At 38.0% G+C, this 20,472-nt stretch overlaps 1 protein-coding gene across 3 annotated transcripts in view; it reads left to right on the top strand.

Annotated features, from left to right (window-relative positions):
* Nucleotides 1-577: 577 nt before the first annotated feature.
* Nucleotides 578-20,472, top strand: part of LOC127618738 (adenylate cyclase type 6-like) — an 84,358-nt gene continuing 64,463 nt past the window's right edge. For all 3 annotated transcript variants that reach the window (XM_052091357.1, XM_052091358.1, XM_052091356.1), the window contains exons 1-3: nt 578-769; nt 3,920-4,115; nt 6,079-7,012. In XM_052091357.1, coding sequence (XP_051947317.1) covers nt 6,080-7,012 — 933 coding nt within the window. In that variant the 5' untranslated portion in view covers nt 578-769; nt 3,920-4,115; nt 6,079. The remainder of the gene's footprint in view (nt 770-3,919; nt 4,116-6,078; nt 7,013-20,472) is intronic.

Below are 20,472 nucleotides of genomic sequence, written 5' to 3'. Positions count from 1 at the left end.
ATAGATAGATAGATAGATAGATAGATAGATAGATAGATAGATAGAAAAGAAAGAATGATAGATAGATAGATAGATAGATAGATAGATAGATAGATAGATAGATAGATAGAAAATAAAAACTGATGATAGATAGACAGATAGATAGATAGATAGATAGATAGATAGATAGATAGATAGATAGATAGATAGATAGATAGATAGATAGATAGATAGATAGAAAATAAAAACTGATGATAGATAGATAGATAGATAGATAGATAGATAGATAGATAGATAGATAGATAGATAGATAGATAGATAGATAGATAGATAGATAGATAGATAGATAGATAGAAAGAAAATAAAGACTGATGATAGATAGATAGATGACTATACACAATGCCCTCTATGTAGATTTCATCTGCTTGTCCGTCTGTCATTATGGTACACGTCCAGTTCTTAGATTCTTTCTCAATATGAAAGCAGAGGAGGACGACAGGTGAAAGCAGTTGGCAGTAGTGAGGAGCGCTGGTCGTTCGCAGGCCTTTAGGGGGAGTATTGAGACACGCGGAGACTGGCACCGCGGTTGTGTGAAGGGGGAGAGGCTGGAAAACGACGGCAGCATAAGCGAGGGAGAGCTTCATCGTCTGTGGCCCTCTGTCCCCTCGTCCTCCTCGATGCCTGCAAACAACACATCGCCCAAACCGAGAACAAGGACACTGAACTAACGAGCGACATCGCGCGCTCGAGACGGCATCGCTTTAGCCACTGAAATGGAGAGATGTCCATGGTGAGTCAGATCTTTTCTGGGGTGATCAGTCACGTTTTATGTAGGGCTGCTTTCTGATGGACAAACGTTATTTGATGATCTCCGTTTGGCCTCGCGCTGCTGTGTTTCACTTTGAATAGGACATTTGGAAGAGTCGGATGTCAGCAGTGTATATGCGTGCAGAGGGCTCGTGTAGCCTCGTCTTGGCTTTAATGCAGCATTAGCCCTGAGTTTTGACATGGCGAATAACCACTGGCCAAATGCAACAGCCCTCTCTCTATTCACTATATTGCATTTTCAAAGTTGAACATTTAAAGCATCAATGTAATGCCTTTTTTTGTTTGCAGTGGTGATGTTGCCCTAAAGGTCGAACGGTCCAGCTAAATGCGAAATAAAGAGGAAAACAGCATTCGCCGGGTGTAAATCGATGCTATATACATTAGGTTTAAACAGGCTTGATGTCTATTTGACGATTGAGTTGCGTGTGTCACTGAAGTGTTGCTGCGCGTATAAAACAAGGCGAAGATGACTGATGCGTTGGAATGTATTATGCTCCGTATAACATGTCCACCGCAGATATGGACCGAGAGAACGTGTTTAGGGCCTGTAGTACGCTATAATTTCAGTTATTTGGGTGAAGGACGGGGCGCTGTATAGCCCACACTTGGCGGTCGGGTGTGACATGCTGTGCAGCACAAGTATCCGCACACTGTTACTGTAACAGCCTCGACACGGTCACTGCTGCGTATATAGCACACACACACACACACACACACACACACACACACACACACACACACACACACACACACACACACACACACACACACACACAGAGGCAGTGTTATGTAACGAAACATCTTCAAACGGCCTATAGGAGAAATGCTGCATAGTTCTTCTGGCAACATGAGGCATCGATGAAGCGCTGAAATTATAGCATGCATATGTTATATGTTATGTCAGTGGCGATTTATATGTACACACAGGTCGATGGTTGCAGCATTAGGCCTACAGCGTAAATATAGGACTACGTGTTTTTTTTATTTTTATAAAGATACTACACAATTTGACTGAAGGCTACTCTCATTTTCAAAAACAATAAACAAAAACAAACAAAAAAAAACGACGGTTTGATTGATAATAATTAATGAAGTGATGTGTGTATATTCGCATTATGTAACATCAGCGCGCGGCTGTTGAAATGTCGCGCAAATGTCCCGGAGGAATACAGCACGAGACAAGCGCGAGCGAGGATGCACATACTGTACTGCAACTATCTGTGCAGCCCTATAATATATCACATAGCCTCTAATAAATAATTAATGATAATAGTTAGGATGCAAAGCAGGTTACTCTGTCATTACTCCGTCAAAATGCACATCGCGAGCGAATACGTACCAGGAAAGGGCTCGAGATAGGCTACACATTGTGAGGAATTGCTGTTTTTCCATCAGACCCTTTCGACATCACCAGCTGGTCGGAGTCCAAATATGTGAGATGAGTAGATAGTATCCCACGCGCTATATGTTCATTCGTATGGCCTGTGATAGATATTGGAATCTTTATTTAATAGACGCGCACGCGGGTTTAAGGCCTGGCGGGAATGACTGATTGACAGCCGGAGGATGATGCATTTAACACGACCACTTCTTACCTCAGATTATCTGTCATTGTCTGAATAGACACGATATGCCGCGTCTTTACTGTTGTTGCTTTCGAATTAAATGAATGATTATCATTGAAACGAAGTGTCGTGTGGCGAGATCCACGAGATAGTGATATAAGACTCGTCCTCTCAATATAATATAGGCTACAGTGCCTTCAAGTTGAGAGAAAATAGAACTAAATTAATATAACTTTGGGGCCTATTGCTAAGACATCAATTACTTATGTTTGTGTTAAAATGAAATGCTAATGCAGTGATACTTTTCATATACAGAGGGGTCAATAAAGGTTTATTGGCATGATGGGGGGTTATGAACATGTGTTATCTAATGTAATGAGCTACATGATTGGATACAGTGATTATATTTGTGTTTGAATCATTTATCAATTGATTATAATGGTGAAATATCTGGGTAGTTGCCAGGTAATATCCCTGCATTTGAAAATTTAATTAAGATTATCTTTACTGAATTGCAATGATTATTTATATGAATCCCTAATAGCACACATACAGTACTGTGCAAAATTTTTTGTACTTAAGATGTTTCACAAAAGCATTTTGTCTTAAGATGGTTGTTTATATCTTCAGCTTTAGTGTATCAAAAGGAAAAACACATTTTAGACTCATTAACAACATTACTTTTGCAAATAGAAAACATTAGAATAGAAGAACTGGAAGCCCTACAACAGATTTAGAATATTACTAAATCTGATCTTTTTAAGATGGATAGCAGATGTTAATTAAAGTGCGATGCTTTCCAGATGAAAAGATCTAAAACAGACATCTCGGAGATGTATTTGTGCTATCTAGGCATTTATTTCACTTTTTATTTTTGGAGACATCTTCAACTTTAATTGATTCAAAGCTTTTGTTCTTCGATATTAGTAGTCCTGGTGATGCCATGAGCCTTCTCTACACTATCATTGTATTAAGATTGTGCACCTGTCAAGAACCAAGCCTTTAGCAGAATGTCCCATCCTTTTAACCTTGTGACCCACAGCAATACTAGAATAACATTTGGAGCTCAGGACATTTTAAATTGAAAGAATGACACAATTAGATGTAAAACTTACATCTCATTGTACTGTTTCTGAACCTTTCTAACTTGTTTGCTTAGGGATGATGTTATTAATCATTTCTGTTGAGGAAGTAAAGCGTATCTGATTAGAACCCGCAAATACAGTGTCAGTTTAGGAAAATTAACCTTTAAAGTGCTTTCCATCTGCTTTTTTGTAATTACTTATTGCATGTGTATGGTAATTTCAACACTTAAACACTATATTACTGCAAGATGAAGGGAACTAATCCAACATTTGCATCCTGTATTAGTTGATTAACATGTTTGAGAATATGTTTTGTTTTCCTCAGAGTAGGTTTTGATGATTCAGGAGGATTCAATTATGTGGTCTATTCTTTTATATCACATACGTTCTACCATGTTTTCAGAGACATTGATATCGTCTCCATTCTATTTATGGTTTCTATTGATTGCTCTTTGTCGACAGATCCAGATGACATGAAGATACAGTATCAATAACAGATCTTCAGATTCATCAGGCCAGTCTACATTAACGGAACAAAAGTGGACTGATACCCTTCACTCGCTTGTCTGAACTCCATATTTTTGCTTTCACTCTTTGCTATAAATGAGTGTCTCAGAAAGTGAGATCAGGGCTGGGGTGCAAACCAGAACCTACACAGGTAAAGACATCTACAACCTGACATAGATTTCACAAATACTTACCAGAATGATACTGTGTCATCATACACTGTCATACACTGACACATTATGTACTGCTTGCTTAGCAAAAACACATCTTAGTACATTAAAACAAATCTGCACAGCTCTAAAGATATAGTTCACCCCTAACTGAAATTTCTGTCATGATTTACTCACACTCATGTTATTCCAAAGTTGTTTTTTATTTGGTGGAACGCTCTTTTCCATTCAATGACAGTTCATAATGACAATGACATCTGTCAGGCTCCAAATAAACAAACAACAAAAGGTATCAAAAGAAGTACCATAAAATACTGCATGTGCTACATTCTAAGTCTTCTGACACCAACTAGTAGATTTGTGTGAGGAACAGAGTAAAATTAAAATCATTATTTGCTGATAAACTTCCCCTCTTCTGCAGCTCTCAAGTCAAAAATATAAGTCTATTGTATGCCTTCATAAGACTAGGAATATATCGCAAAAGTCGCATGGTCTACTTTTATCTTGTTTTTTTTCTTTTTGGACATGCCAGACATGATTTCTAGGTCACTGTTGTTGTATAGATAAGAAGTGCTTAAAGATTCTTCAAAAAACCTTCCTATAATTTCCATAACTGCATACAGGTAAAGAAAGATATGAGGGGGAGTAAATAAAAATAGAATCATAATTTTTGGCTGAGCTATGCTTTTAAAGAAATATTCTGGGTTAAATAAAAGTTACGCTGAATCGACAGCATTTGTGGCATAATGTTGATTAATACAATAAATTATTTTGACTCATCCTTCATTTATAAAAAAAAAAAGGGCAGAAATTGTGGTTACAGTGAGGAACTTAAAATGGAAATGAATGGGGCCAATCCATAAACATGAAAGGAATATTTTGTGTCCAATACAAATTAAAGGTATAATTCACCCAAAAATGAAAATTCTCTCATCATTTACTCACCCTCATGTGTCCCACACATGTGTGACTTTCTTTCTTCTTATTAACACAAATTAAGATTTTTAGAAGAGTATTTTAACTCTGTAGGTCCATACAATGCAAGTGAATGTGACCAAAACGTTGAAGCTCCAAAACGCACATAAAAGCAGCATAAAAGTAATCCATAAGACTCCAGTGGTTTAATCAATGTCTTCTGAAGTGATCCAATCGGTTTTGGGTGAGAACAGATCAAAATATAACACCTTTTTCACTATGAATCTTGACAGCAGCAGTCTCATTGGCGATCATGATTTCAAGCTCAATTAAACTTCCTAATGCTTGACAGATGAGCAGAGTGCTGGATGATGCTAGGAAGTATAATCAAGCTTGAAATAATGATTGCCAAGGAGACGGCTGTCGAGATGTACAGTGAAAAAAGAGTTATGTTTTGGTCTGTTCTCACCCAAAACTGATCGGCTCACTTCAGAAGACATGCAATAAAACACAAAGAATTTTTAGTTTTGGGTGAACTATCCCTTTAAAGTCAATTGACATCATTTGTGGCATAATATTGATTCCCACAAAAAAAAATTCCTTTTCTTAAAAAAAGCAAAACTCTTACAGTGAGCCGCTTAATATGAAACTAAATCAGGCCTCGTCAATGCAACAAAGTTGTAATATGTAATGTAATTTTACTCAGTAAAGGTTAGTAAGCGATTTTATCACATGCATATTGTTTACACTTTGTGGATATATTTTTGAAAGAACAAGTTGTAAGTTCATTGTACAGTAAGTGCCTTACTTGTACATTTGTGCTCTTTTTTTAAATGAACAAGGGACAAGTTGAAATAATTTTTGTAGAAATCAACATTTTGCAAGAAATGCTGTAAATTGATCTTAATTTGTATTAAACCGAGCATATTCTTTTAATGCACTCAGAAAATCTATACCGTTTCTCCTTGTTTAGATATTGGTGAGATGCATCTTGTCTTTGACCTTGGTTTTTCTCAATTCTCTCTATAGGATGTCCTGGATCAACGGCTTCATAGTGGCCAGAGTGGATGATCGTAAGACTGCGTGGGGCGAGCGCAATGGCAAGAAGTCCAAGCGCAAGGTTGGCTCCTCTCTCTGCAACCCACGCTACATGAGCTGCCTGCGGGACGTGGAAGCCATGGAGCCCCCTCCCCCACTGTCCCATGCCCAGGCCACCCGGTCTGGAGGAGGGGGAGTTGGAGGTACCGGCGGGGGCAACTTTGGTGTGCGCTGCGGTTGGCAGGAAGACCACTACGGGAAAGTTGGTGGTGGGGGGGAAGGAGTGGGGCTTAAATCTGTGGACCTGGGTTTTGAGGATGGAGAGGTAAAAGGACGGAAAGGGGGCGTCTCAGGGTTTGACGGCTCTAGCGAAGACACGGCCAGCAGGGCAGGGTCAGTAACAGCGGCGGACTGCTGGCAAAGGGTGGTACGCGTGTTCCAGTCCAAGAAGTTTCAGTCTCGCAAACTGGAGCGTCTCTACCAGCGCTACTTCTTCAGGCTCAACCAGAGCTCCCTCACAATGCTGATGGGCGTGTTGGTGATCGTTTGTGGGATCATGCTCACATTTCACAGCATCCACGGACCGCCCGACGTGGTCTACGCCTCAGTGCTCTCCGTAGCGATGGCCCTCTTTTTGGCGCTAATGGTGGTATGCAACCGAAACGGGTTTCACCAGGACTACATGTGGATGGTCAGCTATCTTGTGATTGGAGTGCTAATCGTGGTGCAGGTCTTTGGGGTTCTGATGGTGGCACCACGCAGTGCCTCAGAAGGCATCTGGTGGTCTGTCTTCTTCATATACATCATCTACACGTTGCTGCCAGTGCGAATGAGGGCGGCAGTGCTTAGTGGAGGACTCCTCTCCTCCATACACCTTCTCACCACATGGAGGATCAATCAAGATGATGAGTTCCTCTGGAAACAGGTAGATCCCATCACTATAGTCCCCATTTTAATCCTGACTTTTACATCATAAGGGGCAAAGTTTTCAACTTTTAGAGGCAGTTGTGTATTGGCTTTTTATGTATTCCAATAGATTTGGGTGTGGTGTCTGCACTATACACAAGAGGATATTGGTTGCGCAGTGGTACAGACTGCAATTTTAGTTGTTATTCATAATCATTTGGGATTCTGGTGGAGAAATTACACACTTCACCTCAACTGTTAATTACACAATAATGATGCTTTGTAAGTATGCTTTTGCTGTGAAGCAGCAATAACACGACAAGCACATAGTTACATTACTCTTGCATCATTTGAGCAAAGAATATTTGTTTCAGTAATTTAGGGGCACCTTAACGACTGTTTCCACCTGTCCATTTTTCATTTTCTCATATCTCTATTTACTGCCCTTATCATGGAAGCATTTTGGCATGAAGATATTTACATTTATTCATTTGGCAGATGCTTTTATCCAAAGCGACTTACAAAAGAGGAATTCATTATAAGCAAATCATCTTAAGGAGACAAACAAAGTTTCACTAGCATCAGAATAGTAGTATTCAAGACAGATTAGTGATTTTCTTTAGTGACTGGAAAAGATGTGTTTTTAGCCATTATTTTGAAGATAGAGAGTGAGTCTGCTTCACGGATGGAGTTGGGAAGGTAATTCCACCAACGTGGTATGATGAAACAATAGTCTGTGAAAGTGTTTTGGTTCCAATTTGTGTTGGTACAATAAGGAGCCGTTCCTTAGCCGACCGCAGGCTTCTGGTGGGAACGCAGCTCTGCAGAAGTTATTTCAGGTATTCTGGAGCAGCATCAGAGCCTTGAATTTGATACGTGCATCAACCGGCAGCCAGTGAAGAGAAACACGGAGTGGTGTAACATGCACTCTCTTTGGTTTATTAAAGACCAGACGTGCTACTGCATTCTGGATCATTTACAGGGGTCTAATTGCACATGCAGGGAGGCCTGCAATGAGAACGTTACAGTAGTCCAGTCTAGTTATGACAAGTGACTGAACAAGAAGTTGTGTGGCATGTTAAGAGAGGAAGGGTCTTATCCTCGATGTGGTCTGTGATGATTTCTGACCGTTTTGGAAGACAGTACTGTAGTAGGGTTGGCTGGAAAGACAAATAGAGTTGTGTGTCATCGGCGTAGCATTGGTAGGACAAACCATGGGCCTGAATGATGGGTCCAAGTGATTTTGTGTATATAGAGAAGATAAGTGGCCCAAGCACTAAGCCCTGAGGTACCCCAGTAAGTAGCTGATGTGACTTGAACACCTCACCTCTTCAGGCTACCTTGAAGGACCTACTTGAGAGATAGGACTTAAACCAGCCAAGCACAGTTCCTGTGATGCCCAGAGTAGAGAGGGTGGAGAGGAGGATCTGATGGTTGACTGTGTCAAAGGCTGCAGAAAGGTCCAGTATAATCAGGACGGATGATCTGGATCCAACTTTCTCCTGTCTCAGTGACTCAGTGATAGATAGCAGGGCAGTCTCGTTGGAGCAGCTTGTTCTGTGAGAGATAGGCAGAGATCTGATTGACAACTGCCCTTTCAAGTGTTTTTGCCATGAATGGGATGAAAGAAACTGGTCTGTAGTGTTCTACTTGTGTGGGGTTAAGATATGTTATATAGTACAGCGTCAATTATGCGAACACTCCACCATGATTATGAGATATTCGATCATATATACAGTGCCTTGCAAAAGAATTCAGACCCTTGACCAATTCTCTCATATTACTGAATTACAAATGGTGCATTTAAATTTCATTCTGTTTGATATTTTATTTTAAAACACTGGAACACAATTATTGTTTGGTGACATTGGTTTTATGTTGGGAAATAATAAATAAAAAAAATAAAAAAATGGAAATACCTTGCTTGCATAAGTATTCAACCCCTGTGCTGTGGAAGCTGCCAGGTTACACCGATGAAAGAAATTGCCCTAACGAGGACACAATTACTTTATTTTGGCATCCACCTGTGAATCATTACAGTTGCAATCACATTTTCTCGATAAAAACCCATTGTTGAAGGATCATTGGTCAGACTGTGAATCATCACAGAAGCATTCCACAGAAGTTAGAGATAAAGTAATAAAAATGCATAGATTAGGGAAAGTGTACAAAATAATATCCAAATGTTTGGATATCCTAGTGAGCACAGTTGGATCAATAATCAGGACGTGGAAGCTGCACCACACCACCCAGGCACTGCCAAGAAAACATCTCTCAAAACTCAGCGCTCTATCAAAAAGGAGTCTTGTGAGAGAAGCCACAGAGAGGCCAACAATCACTTTGAAGGAGCTACAGATTTCAGTGGCGGGGAGGGGAGTAATGGTGCATCAGTCAACCATATCAAAAGCACTGCATAACGCTGGCCTGTATGGGAGGGTGGCAAGAAAGAAGCTGTTACTCAAAAAGTACCATCTGAAAGCATGTCTGTAGCATGTGAGTGACCCAGCTGCTATGTGGGAGAAGGTTTTGTGGTCAGATGAGACCAAGATAGAGATTTTTGGCCAAAACTCAAAGCGCTATGTAAGCATGTAGGCACAAACCTAACACTTTCTATGCCTCAAGACAGTGAAGTATGTTGGTGGCAGCATCATGCTGTGTGCTTCTCATCAGCAGGGACTGGGAATCTTGTTAGAATTGAAGGAAGAATGGATGGAGCAAATTATAGGGAAATACTGCAAGAGAACCTGCTTCAGTCTGCTAAAGAACTGAAGCTTGGGAGGAAATTCCCCTTTCAGCATGACAATAATCCCAAGTACAAGGCCAAAGCAACATTAGAGTGGCTCAAGAACAAAAAGATAAATGTCCTACAGTGGCCCAGTCAAAGTCCTGATCTCAATCCTATTGAGAATCTGTGGCACTATTTGATAATTGCAGTCCACAAGTGTCACCTAACTGAACTGAACAACCTGGAGCAAATCAGCAAAAGTTGTCTCGACCTCAATGTGTGGGCGTTGAATGCAAGCAAGATATTTTCAGTTTTACTCAAAATTATATCAAAATATTTCCAAACAAAAAAACAATGTCACCTTACAATAACTGATTTTGAATTTCAGTGTTTTAAAATAAAATATCAATCAGAATGAAATTTCAGTGAACCATTTGTGATTCGGTAATATGAAAGAATTGGTCAGGGGTCTGAATACCTTTGCAAGGCACTGTATATACACTTCCACCCACAGTTTTGACATCCGTGAGATTGTTTGCTGTTTTGCATTGGATTACTGCCAGTATTTCTACTGCATTATCAGGTTTAACAGGCACCTCTAGCATTGACATTTTGGTAACACTACTATAAGGTTGTATTTGTTAACTTTAGCTAACTACATAAGCTAACAGGAACTAACAAATAACAATAGTTTTACAGGACTTAGTTATTTTGGTTAATGTTAATTTCTACATATATACTAATACATTATTAAAATTAAAAGTTGTATATATTAACATTAGTTAATGCATTATGAAGAAACAAGAACTAATGATTAACAATTTTGTTTTAACCAAAATTGAACTAACCAGACTAATTATACAGCGCTTACCCACCGACTAGGGGATTTTGAAAATATGTTGTTTTGCACATCCCTGATACATGCACATTTAAAACAATACACAATACCACAAAAAAGAAGCACTATACCTTTAAATACCTTTGTGTTTTTCTCTATGAATAATGACTTTTTTTTGTCTGTATGGTGCATTATTTAGGGCCCTATGAATGTTTTTGCTTTATTTTTTATAAATTGCATGTTTTAAAATTAAATTAAATTGTATAATTGTATAAATTGTCTCATCAAATGGCTTTTATAGAATTTTAATCAAACTGAAACAGAATAATTATTTTTCAACATACTATTGCATTATTTTTATACAATTATTATCATCATCATTATTATCATTATTATTATTACTACATTGAATATAAAATGACAGCTTCTGGCCTCCAGATAAGCAGTATATGGTTTAATGTGCTTATTATACCACATAAGGCTCCTTTTTAATTCTATAAAAGTCTGCATATGCTGGGAGCTTCACAGTGAATAAGTGCTCTGGTCTCCGTGATTTATTATACACACACAGCACACTTAATACTCATAATGCATGTTTGTGTATGAGCGGCCGGCTTCACACATTCATTTTTATGGCCCAGCACATCTAGATTGAATTGAGTAACACATAATTCAATAAATACTTCACTTATTTGTTGTATATGATGAATATTGGATCATACTAAATTATTACTGTGGAACCCAGTCAAGTTTATTATTATAATATAATACTGAACTATTTTTATTTTCAGGATAAGATTTGTTAAAGATAAATGAATATATTTCTGTCCTATTTACTTCACCCTAAACTGTTGTTTTAATTTTGACAATGGGTGTTTATTGCACCTTCACCAGGAGCTTTTATTATGAAACGAGAAGTGCAATGTTTGTTGACAGTTATGTGTTTTGCATTTTGTGAACTGCTGTCAAACTCTCCTTAACTGTTCAGCATTTGATTTGTACAATGACTTTATAGTGGTTACTAATTTTTGGAATTGCACGAATGCCTGAACCTGCAGTACTTCACAATGCACGTGAACTGCGCTAAAAACACGAGCCTCTGCGCATGCACACGGATCAGCATGTCACTGGTTCATTCTGAAGTGCACACAGACCATGTTTTTAATTGCAGCCTTTGGCTGTTAAATAATCAAATATGATCATATCTCCATTTTTATGTTATTTTGATTAATTATACAGCCCTGAAGGATAATGAAATTAGTCTACTGATGCACTCTATGAAACTTCATGGCCAAATAAAAGGCTCATTAAAATCATTGCGATTATTTCGTGGGTATTCGATGTTTTGTGGGTATTCAATGTGGAATTATGCAGTCATCTGGAAAAACACCTATTAAAACACATATTAGCCTCGAGTAACACATAATCTTCACCTGTCGCTGTCCGCTGTGTGGTTGTGTGGAGGAGCTGCCTGAGCCCCGCATCTGACACAGAGAGCAGACGAGAGGACAGAAGAAGCGCGACTGGCTAAAATGTTGGTGACATTCATTCTTATGTAAGCAAACCAGGGGTGTAAAGTAACGAATTACAAATACTCACGTTACTGTAATGAATTAGTTTTTCCCAGGAATGGTACTTTTTGAAGTAGTTTAAAAAGGTATACTTTTAAAACAGTGTATACCTTAAAACAGTGACATTTTTAATAATTTATTTTAATTAAACTGACTCCTGATGTAGAGATTGTGTTAAATTTTATAATAAATTACCAGGAAAGTAGAGATGATAAAATATTTTATAATTATGATTAGCCTTTGTAAAGATACAGGTGAAACTCGAAAAATTAGAATATCGTGCAAAAGTTCATTAATTTCAGTAATTCAACTTAAAAGGTGAAACTAATATATTATATAGACTCATTACAAGCAAAGTAAGATATTTCAAGCCTTTATTTGATATAATTTTGATGATTATGGCTTACAGCTTATGAAAACCCCAAATTCAGAATCTCAGAAAATTAGAATATTGTGAAAAGGTTCAGAATTGTAGGCTCAAAGTGTCACACTCTAACCAGCTAAACACCTGCAAAGGGTTCCTGAGCCTTTAAATGGTCTCTCAGTCTGGTTCAGTTGAATTCACAATCATGGGGAAGACTGCTGACCTGACAGTTGTGCAGAAAACCATCATTGACACCCTCCACAAGGAGGGAAAGCCTCAAAAGGTAATTGCAAAAGAAGTTGGATGTTCTCAAAGTGCTGTATCAAAGCACATTAATAGAAAGTTAAGTGGAAGGGAAAAGTGTGGAAGAAAGAGGTGCACAAGCAGCAGGGATGACCGTAGCCTGGAGAGGATTGTCAGGAAAAGGCCATTCAAATGTGTGGGGGAGCTTCACAAGGAGTGGACTGAAGCTGGAGTTACTGCATCAAGAGCCACCACACACAGACGGGTCCTGGACATGGGCTTCAAATGTCAAACGTCTTACCTGGGCTAAAGAAAAAAAGAACTGGTATGTTGCTCAGTGGTCCAAAGTCCTCTTTTCTGATGAGAGCAAATTTTGCATCTCATTTGGAAACCAAGGTGCCAGAGTCTGGAGGAAGAATGGAGAGGCACACAATCCAAGATGCTTGAAGTCCAGTGTGAAGTTTCCACAGTCTGTGTTGGTTTGGGGAGCCATGTCATCGGCTGGTGTTGGTCCACTGTGCTTTATTAAGTCCAGAGTCAACGCAGCCGTCTACCGGGACATTTTAGAGCACTTCATGCTTCCTTCAGCAGACAAGCTTTATGGAGATGCTGACTTCATTTTCCAGCAGGACTTGGCACCTGCCCACACTGCCAAAAGTACCAAAACCTGGTTCAATGACCATGGTATTACTGTGCTTGATTGGCCAGCAAACTCGCCTGACCTGAACCCCATAGAGAATCTATGGGGCATTGCCAAGAGAAAGATGAGGGACATGAGACCAAACAATGCAGAAGAGCTGAAGGCCGCTATTGAAGCATCTTGGTCTTCCATAACACCTCAGCAGTGCCACAGGCTGATAGCATCCATGCCACGCCGCATTGAGGCAGTAATTAATGCAAAAGGGGCCCAAACCAAGTACTGAGTACATATGCATGATTATACTTTTCAGAGGGCCGACATTTCTGTATTTAAAATCCTTTTTTTATTGATTTCATGTAATATTCTAATTTTCTGAGATTCTGAATTTGGGGTTTTCATAAGCTGTAAGCCATAATCATCAAAATTATATCAAATAAAGGCTTGAAATATCTTACTTTGCTTGTAATGAGTCTATATAATATATTAGTTTCACCTTTTAAGTTGAATTACTGAAATTAATGAACTTTTGCACGATATTCTAATTTTTCGAGTTTCACCTGTAGAAAAGTATCAACCATTGTAGAGCAATACTTCAGCAGAACATTCCACCTGTCTCAAACTTCAGAAAATTGTGCATCATGCATTATAATAAGAACACAAATATTTCTGGGCTTAAAAGATACAAGAACTAAATCAATGATGAACATTGTATCTCAAAAGGAGGACAATGTGCCCCCCATGTGCTGCTTAAAGAAATAGTTCACACAAAAATTAAAATTCTCTTATCATTTACTCACCCTCATGCCATCTATGACTTTCTTTATTCAGAACACAAATTAAGATTTTTATAAGAATATTTCAGCTCTGTAGGTCCATACAATACAAGTGAATTGATGCCAAATTTTTGACACTCCATAAAGCACATAAAGGCACACAAAAGTAATCCATATGGCTCCAGTGGTTAAATCCATGTCTTATGAAGACATATGACATAATGGTAATTTTTGCAAGAAATTCTTCTCTCTGTCCAGTAGGTGGCACTATGCATGAAGAATGTGAATCTCCAAAAACAAAAGAAGAAGAAAGTGAAAGTTAAAGTGTAGATTGACTGAGCAGGGAGGAGAATTAATAGTAAAATTGACTTATCTATTGATCTGTTTCTCACCACATCTATCATATCACTTCTGAAGACATGGATTAAACCACTGGAGTCACATGGATTAGGCTACTTTTTGGAGCTTCAAAATTTTGGCACTCACTTGCATTGTATGGACCAAAAGAGCAGAGATATTCTGCTTAAGAGAGAAAGTCATACACATCTGAGATGGTATGAGGGTGACTAAATGATAAGAGAATATTAATTTTTGTGTGAATTATTCCTTTTAAGCCCGATGTGGCCCCTGTACCAAATAAATGCTCTATTGCTTCTATTGTGCAGGACATGACACGCCAAGTGACCCTGCTTTTTTTGTGGGATTTTCTTGCATTGTTTTGAATATGTTTGATGTGCAACAATAACTCTCTCTGGGGAAATTTAGACATTACACACAAACTGATTTTAATGTAATTGTTTCATACTTTAAAATATAAAATGGGGATCATTTTATTGAAAATATCTTTTTAATCTTTTCATTTCTGTAATCATGTCACCCTTTTATTAGTTTGTTTATTTATGTAGTGTTTACATTATCATAGATAAGTGTTGTATTTTAAAGTTGGCAGTTACAAACACCTATAAAATACCTATATATATTCTTTCTGGCAAACAGCCATAAAATGGAATGTAAATTACAGTATGTGTGCTACATTTTGAAATTGCATCATAGAGTTTTTATTAGAAAGGGGCATATCTTTCGCAACTCTGTACTCAATACTCACTACTCCTGAGTACTTTTAAATGAACTACTCTTCTACTCTTACTTGAGTAGTTTTTTTAGGACAGGTACATTTACTCTACTCAAACTAAATTTTTTAAGTAACAGCACTTTTAATTGACTATTATTTTTCAGTACTCTTTCCACCCCTGAAGCAAACACGCATGTAAACACAATGGGCAATATCGAGGAAAGCATAAATGATCGAGGTCATGTCCATATATCGTACATTGTCTTATTATTTATCTTATATTATTGTGACAGGCCAATACATGTTTCCTTCAAGTGTTTCTAAATCTTGTTTTTTAATGATTTTTGCAGAATTTTATGTTTTAAAGTTTAATTTCATTTCATTATCAAAATGGTGTCTAATAAAAAAAGTTCCTTAAACTTTTAAAAACGTTTAACAAGTTACAAAAAAAGAACAATTACTTATCAACATACCATTGCATTTTGTAACAAATTTAATTAAATACAAATGCACTCTTGCTTGTGATATATTTCTTAATTTGTATTATTATTACAATCATTATTCATTAATCATTATGTATTATTATTATTATTTATACAGTGAGGTTTACATTTTACTACACAGTTATAAAATATTTTCGTTGCAGTTTCTTCAATTTCAGGCGTTTGTCTTTTTTTATGAACCGTGCTTATATTTTGACATGTATTTTTGACACAAGTTTAACTTCTCTAGATAAACAAATCTTTCAGGTGCAAATGCTGTGATTTAATAGAGCTGTTCAGCCTGTAGTCAAAAACCTACAACCTGAAGAGAATTCGCCATGGGTTCCCTCAGGATTTTCCTAAGGGTTTTTAGATTTATGCGTGAATTAAGGTCTGTGGTAAACATTACTTGATGTTACATCTTCGTTTTGTTCTACAACATAAATGACACCATACCGCAAACAGGAATTTTGAAGCCATATTGAAATACACACTTTTTTTTTAAATGTGCGGTTGCTTCAAAATTCACGTTTGAGGTATGACTGTGTAAGTCAAGTAATGTTTAACACAGACCTTATTTTACACAAAAGTAAAAAAAAAAAAACATTACAAAAAACAGGAAAATCCTGAGGAAACCCATGGCGAATTAGACATCCTGGTTCGCCTACAAATTGACATCATGGCTGAACAGCTCTGTTATACATATTATATAAAAATAACTCTTCAGATTGTGTTAGTGCTCTGCTCTGTCATCCCTCATACAACACGAATGATTCTCATAGTCTGAGGAGTTTCCAGTGTATGTGTGCTCTGCTTCACACATTCATTTAAAGCTCATGCAACTCATACTTTAATAATCACACTAGGACATATCACGATTTTAATTTGATTAGATGTAAGTGTGCAGGTACCGAATTAAGCCAGTGCTCGGTCCTACCGATACTGCAGAATCAATGGTAACATTACATCTTTTTTATTTTAGTACCGACTTGGTACCAAAGTACTGGTACTTTTGACAACACTAATGCCTTCATATTTTATTTTATTCCAAATATGTCAAATTCCGTGACATTCCGCATTTTAGAATTAATTTAAGTTTTTATGACTGGATTCTTTGTTCTTGTTGTGTTTTACCCATCACGGAAATCATAGGGCCCTAAATATTATGTGTGTTAACTGGTAACCTATTGTTGTGGTAGCCAATGTTTTAGTGAATCAATTCTGTCAAATCTGAGATTGCAGTTGTCAGGGTAACTACTCATCATTGCCTGGTAAATGATTCTGCTTTCACTGTATTGACTAAACATGGTTGACAATCTATGTAGGATCGATCGGTGCAAAGGGCCTTTTGGAAGTCCAACACATTTTAAATTGGAGAAAAATATTGTAAATATGTAAAGTTGGAAGAATACATGGTATGGATCCTGGGAAGGTAACAGGCTAAATCTAGGCTATAGCCTAAAAAAGCAGTGACTAACCTGCCAAATACACCTTGTGCTTAAGCATTATTCACACCATGACCAATGTGATTAAACACGTGTAAGGATATACATTTTTCAGTATCTAGAGACCAGACTGACTGATGTCCAATATAATGCCAATGATATCAAATGAGACCTGCATGAAATCGCAAAACATACCTGTATATTGAAGATTTATTGATCCAGCAGTTGACTGTAATTTCAAATCAGATGATTGCAACACACTCCAAAAAAGTTGGGACAGTCGAGTGTGTACCACTGTAAAACATCACCATTTCTTCTAATAACACTTATTAAGCATTTAGGCACTGAAGACACAAGTTTGTTAAGTTTAGAAAGTGACATTTTTCCACATTCATCCATTATTGCAGGTCTTTAGCTGCACAATTGTACAGAGTCTTCATTGCCATATGGTGTGCTTCATAATGCACCATACATTCTCAATGAGAGATGGTCAGGTCTGCAGGCAGGCCAATCTAGTACCCACATTCTGTGCTTACACAGACATGCACTTGTTATCCAGGCAGTATGTGGTTTGAAGTTGTCCTGCTGGAAAATGCAGGGATGTCCCTGGAAAAGACGGTGCTGGTTGGCAGTATATGTTGCTCCAAAATATGTACATATCTGTCTGCATTCATGGTGTTCTCACAGATGTGTGAGTTACTCATTCCATGGGCACTGACACACCACTGGCCCATACAGACACTGACTTTTGGACCTGACGCTAATAACAGCTTGGATGGCCCTTTTCCTCTTTGTCCCAGAGAACACAGCGGCTTTGTTTTTCAAAAACTTTTTGAAATGTGACTCTTCAGACCAAAAAACAAGGTTCCACTGTTCTACTTTCTATCTCAGATGAGACAGAGCCCAGAGAAGTCAGCAGTGCTTCTGGACAATGTTGATGTAGGGCTTCTGCTTTGCACAGTAAAGTCTTAACTTCCATCTGTTGATGCAGCGGCGACTGGTGTTTGCTAACAAAGGTTATCCCAAGCCCATTTTCATGATATCTATTACAGCTGAATGATGTTTTTTAACACAGTGATGTCTGAGGGATCAGAGATCACACACATTCAGAAGTGGTTTTCGTCTTGCCACTTACACACCAACATTTGACCAGAATCCTTGAATCTTTTAACTATATTGTGCACTGTACTGTAGAGGGTGAAATGCCCCAAATCCATCCAATTTGTCATTGAGGAACATTGTTCTCAAAGTGCTGGATTATTTGCTGAAGCATATGTTGGCAAATTGACAAGTCTTGAATGACCCTTGCTCTTGAAGGACTAGGCTGTTTTGGAGGCTCCTTATATACTATGACACAATTGCCTCACTGTTTAACATCTCCTGTTTAACATCTGTTTCACATAGCCTTAATATTTCAACTCGTCAAATTGTAATCAATCTTAAATTGCCCCCGTCTCAACGTTTTAGAAGCATTATCTGATTTGAAATTACTGTTCATTTTAAAAAAACAATGAATTTCACAAGGTAAAACATCATATAATGTGTAGTTGTAGTGCTTTCAATATAGCAAATGGTGATTATAATTACAAATCACTACTTAACCAAAAAACATGGGTTGTGTCCCCGTCTTCTGATTGGCATCGCCAGCAGGTGGGAGTGTCTTTATGACCAAGTCTATACAATCTTGAGGGTTTCCAATATAATCAATGCAAAATCTTAAATGCATCAGATGCACCCTTGAATCTCTAGGTTTTTTTGAATCATAATAGCTCACACTCTCTCCTTCAATACCAAGTTTAAATCTTTCTCCCATAATCTCTTGAGAGAAGTTGAAGCTCCATCCCCCAGACTCTGAATTAGCAGGGAGTAATACACTGATGTCTCATGATCTTTTCCAAAAGCAGTAATCACCACTGCTAGAGTATGCTACTCCCAAAAATAGTACAGAGCTGGTGGCGCAGATTTAAGTACCTAAAGGACTAAGATCTAGGAATCCTGAAATGTTGGACCAAATTTTCAAACGATCTCATCACTCCACTCTAATATAGGTCAACAAGCTTATTAACCCCCCTCACAATCCACTCACTCTGACCAGTAGAAAGGGGACTTATTAATATATAATTTTGGGTTCAGCCATATGCTCGAGGCAACATTTAAATAAATGTCTGAATTGAAAACTGGACACTTTTGTCCATATCACATGCAAATGTGAGATAAAAGGGTGTGACTTAACATCTCCGGTTAGTTTAATAGAAAGGCTTTGCAATGGCAAAATAGGGGCAAGAACTTCCTGTTCAATACCAAACCAGGGAGGGGTTCTCTCAGGTGGAAGCTCTAAATCAATCAATAAAATTAATCACGCTGAATTAACGCTTTAAATCGACAGCCCTAGTTTCAACATATTATTTACAGTGATATTTAACTTGTTTAATAGCATATTATCTTTTTTTTATATTGAAATTGGTATCGAGAATCGTGAAATTTTATTGGTAGCGACTACTAAAATGTTGGTATTGTGACAACACTACTGATAAATGATGTATATGTTGAATGTGCTATAAGTTGCTTAAAACCTGCCATATGGAGAAGTGTCAAAAACTAACCTAGGTTCTGCATAAAAACAAATGACAGATCATTGTGTTGCGAGAATTCAGGCTCTTTTTTTTTCTCTTTTTTTTATGTAATTTGGACTTGGTTTGAATAGGCCATTAGTCTTAGAATCAAAACAAGCCTACTGAAATGTGCTTGTTCTAGTGTGATGAATATTAATATTAGCATGTATCTTCAGTGAACTTGTTCTGATAGCATGAAACCACTGTGCCAGGCTTTGGCAGTGCAATCTGGGGCTGCAGTGTGTTGTTGTGAGTCAAGCCAAGGACCTCGGGGGTAGGATGAAGGTCGGACAGCGTGCTTCAATGAACTGCCCCGGCAGTGGAGATACTTTTCTCTCCTTGTGCTTCTCCCATGAAAAGATCAACATCATGTTAAAGCACTGTCACCCAGGCCTCTGTGCTCCTACACAAGGGAAACTTTGTACTTTTCTCTGGTGCTTGTCTGTGAGGGAGGGGTTTTGGGAGGCAGGGGGATGTTGTATGAGAGAAGGGAAGGCGGGGTCTTGACCTGCGGGTCACTGTACGAACATAGCGCCTTGTGAAACGATTTAGTTCCACTGTACAAAGTAGAGAGAGAGAGAGAGAGAGAGAGAGAGAGAGATAAGGAACAGAATGTCAAATCACAATAAACAATGAGGACAAAGAAAGAAACACATTTTCACCCCAAAAAAAAAAACAACAATTCTGTCATCATTTACTCACCCCCATGCTGTT

This window comes from Xyrauchen texanus, chromosome 25 (assembly GCF_025860055.1).
Source record: "Xyrauchen texanus isolate HMW12.3.18 chromosome 25, RBS_HiC_50CHRs, whole genome shotgun sequence".
In the NCBI taxonomy this organism is placed as follows: domain Eukaryota; kingdom Metazoa; phylum Chordata; class Actinopteri; order Cypriniformes; family Catostomidae; genus Xyrauchen; species Xyrauchen texanus.
Note: the sequence above shows the minus strand (reverse complement) of the source record. Positions and strands in the feature narration are given on the sequence as shown.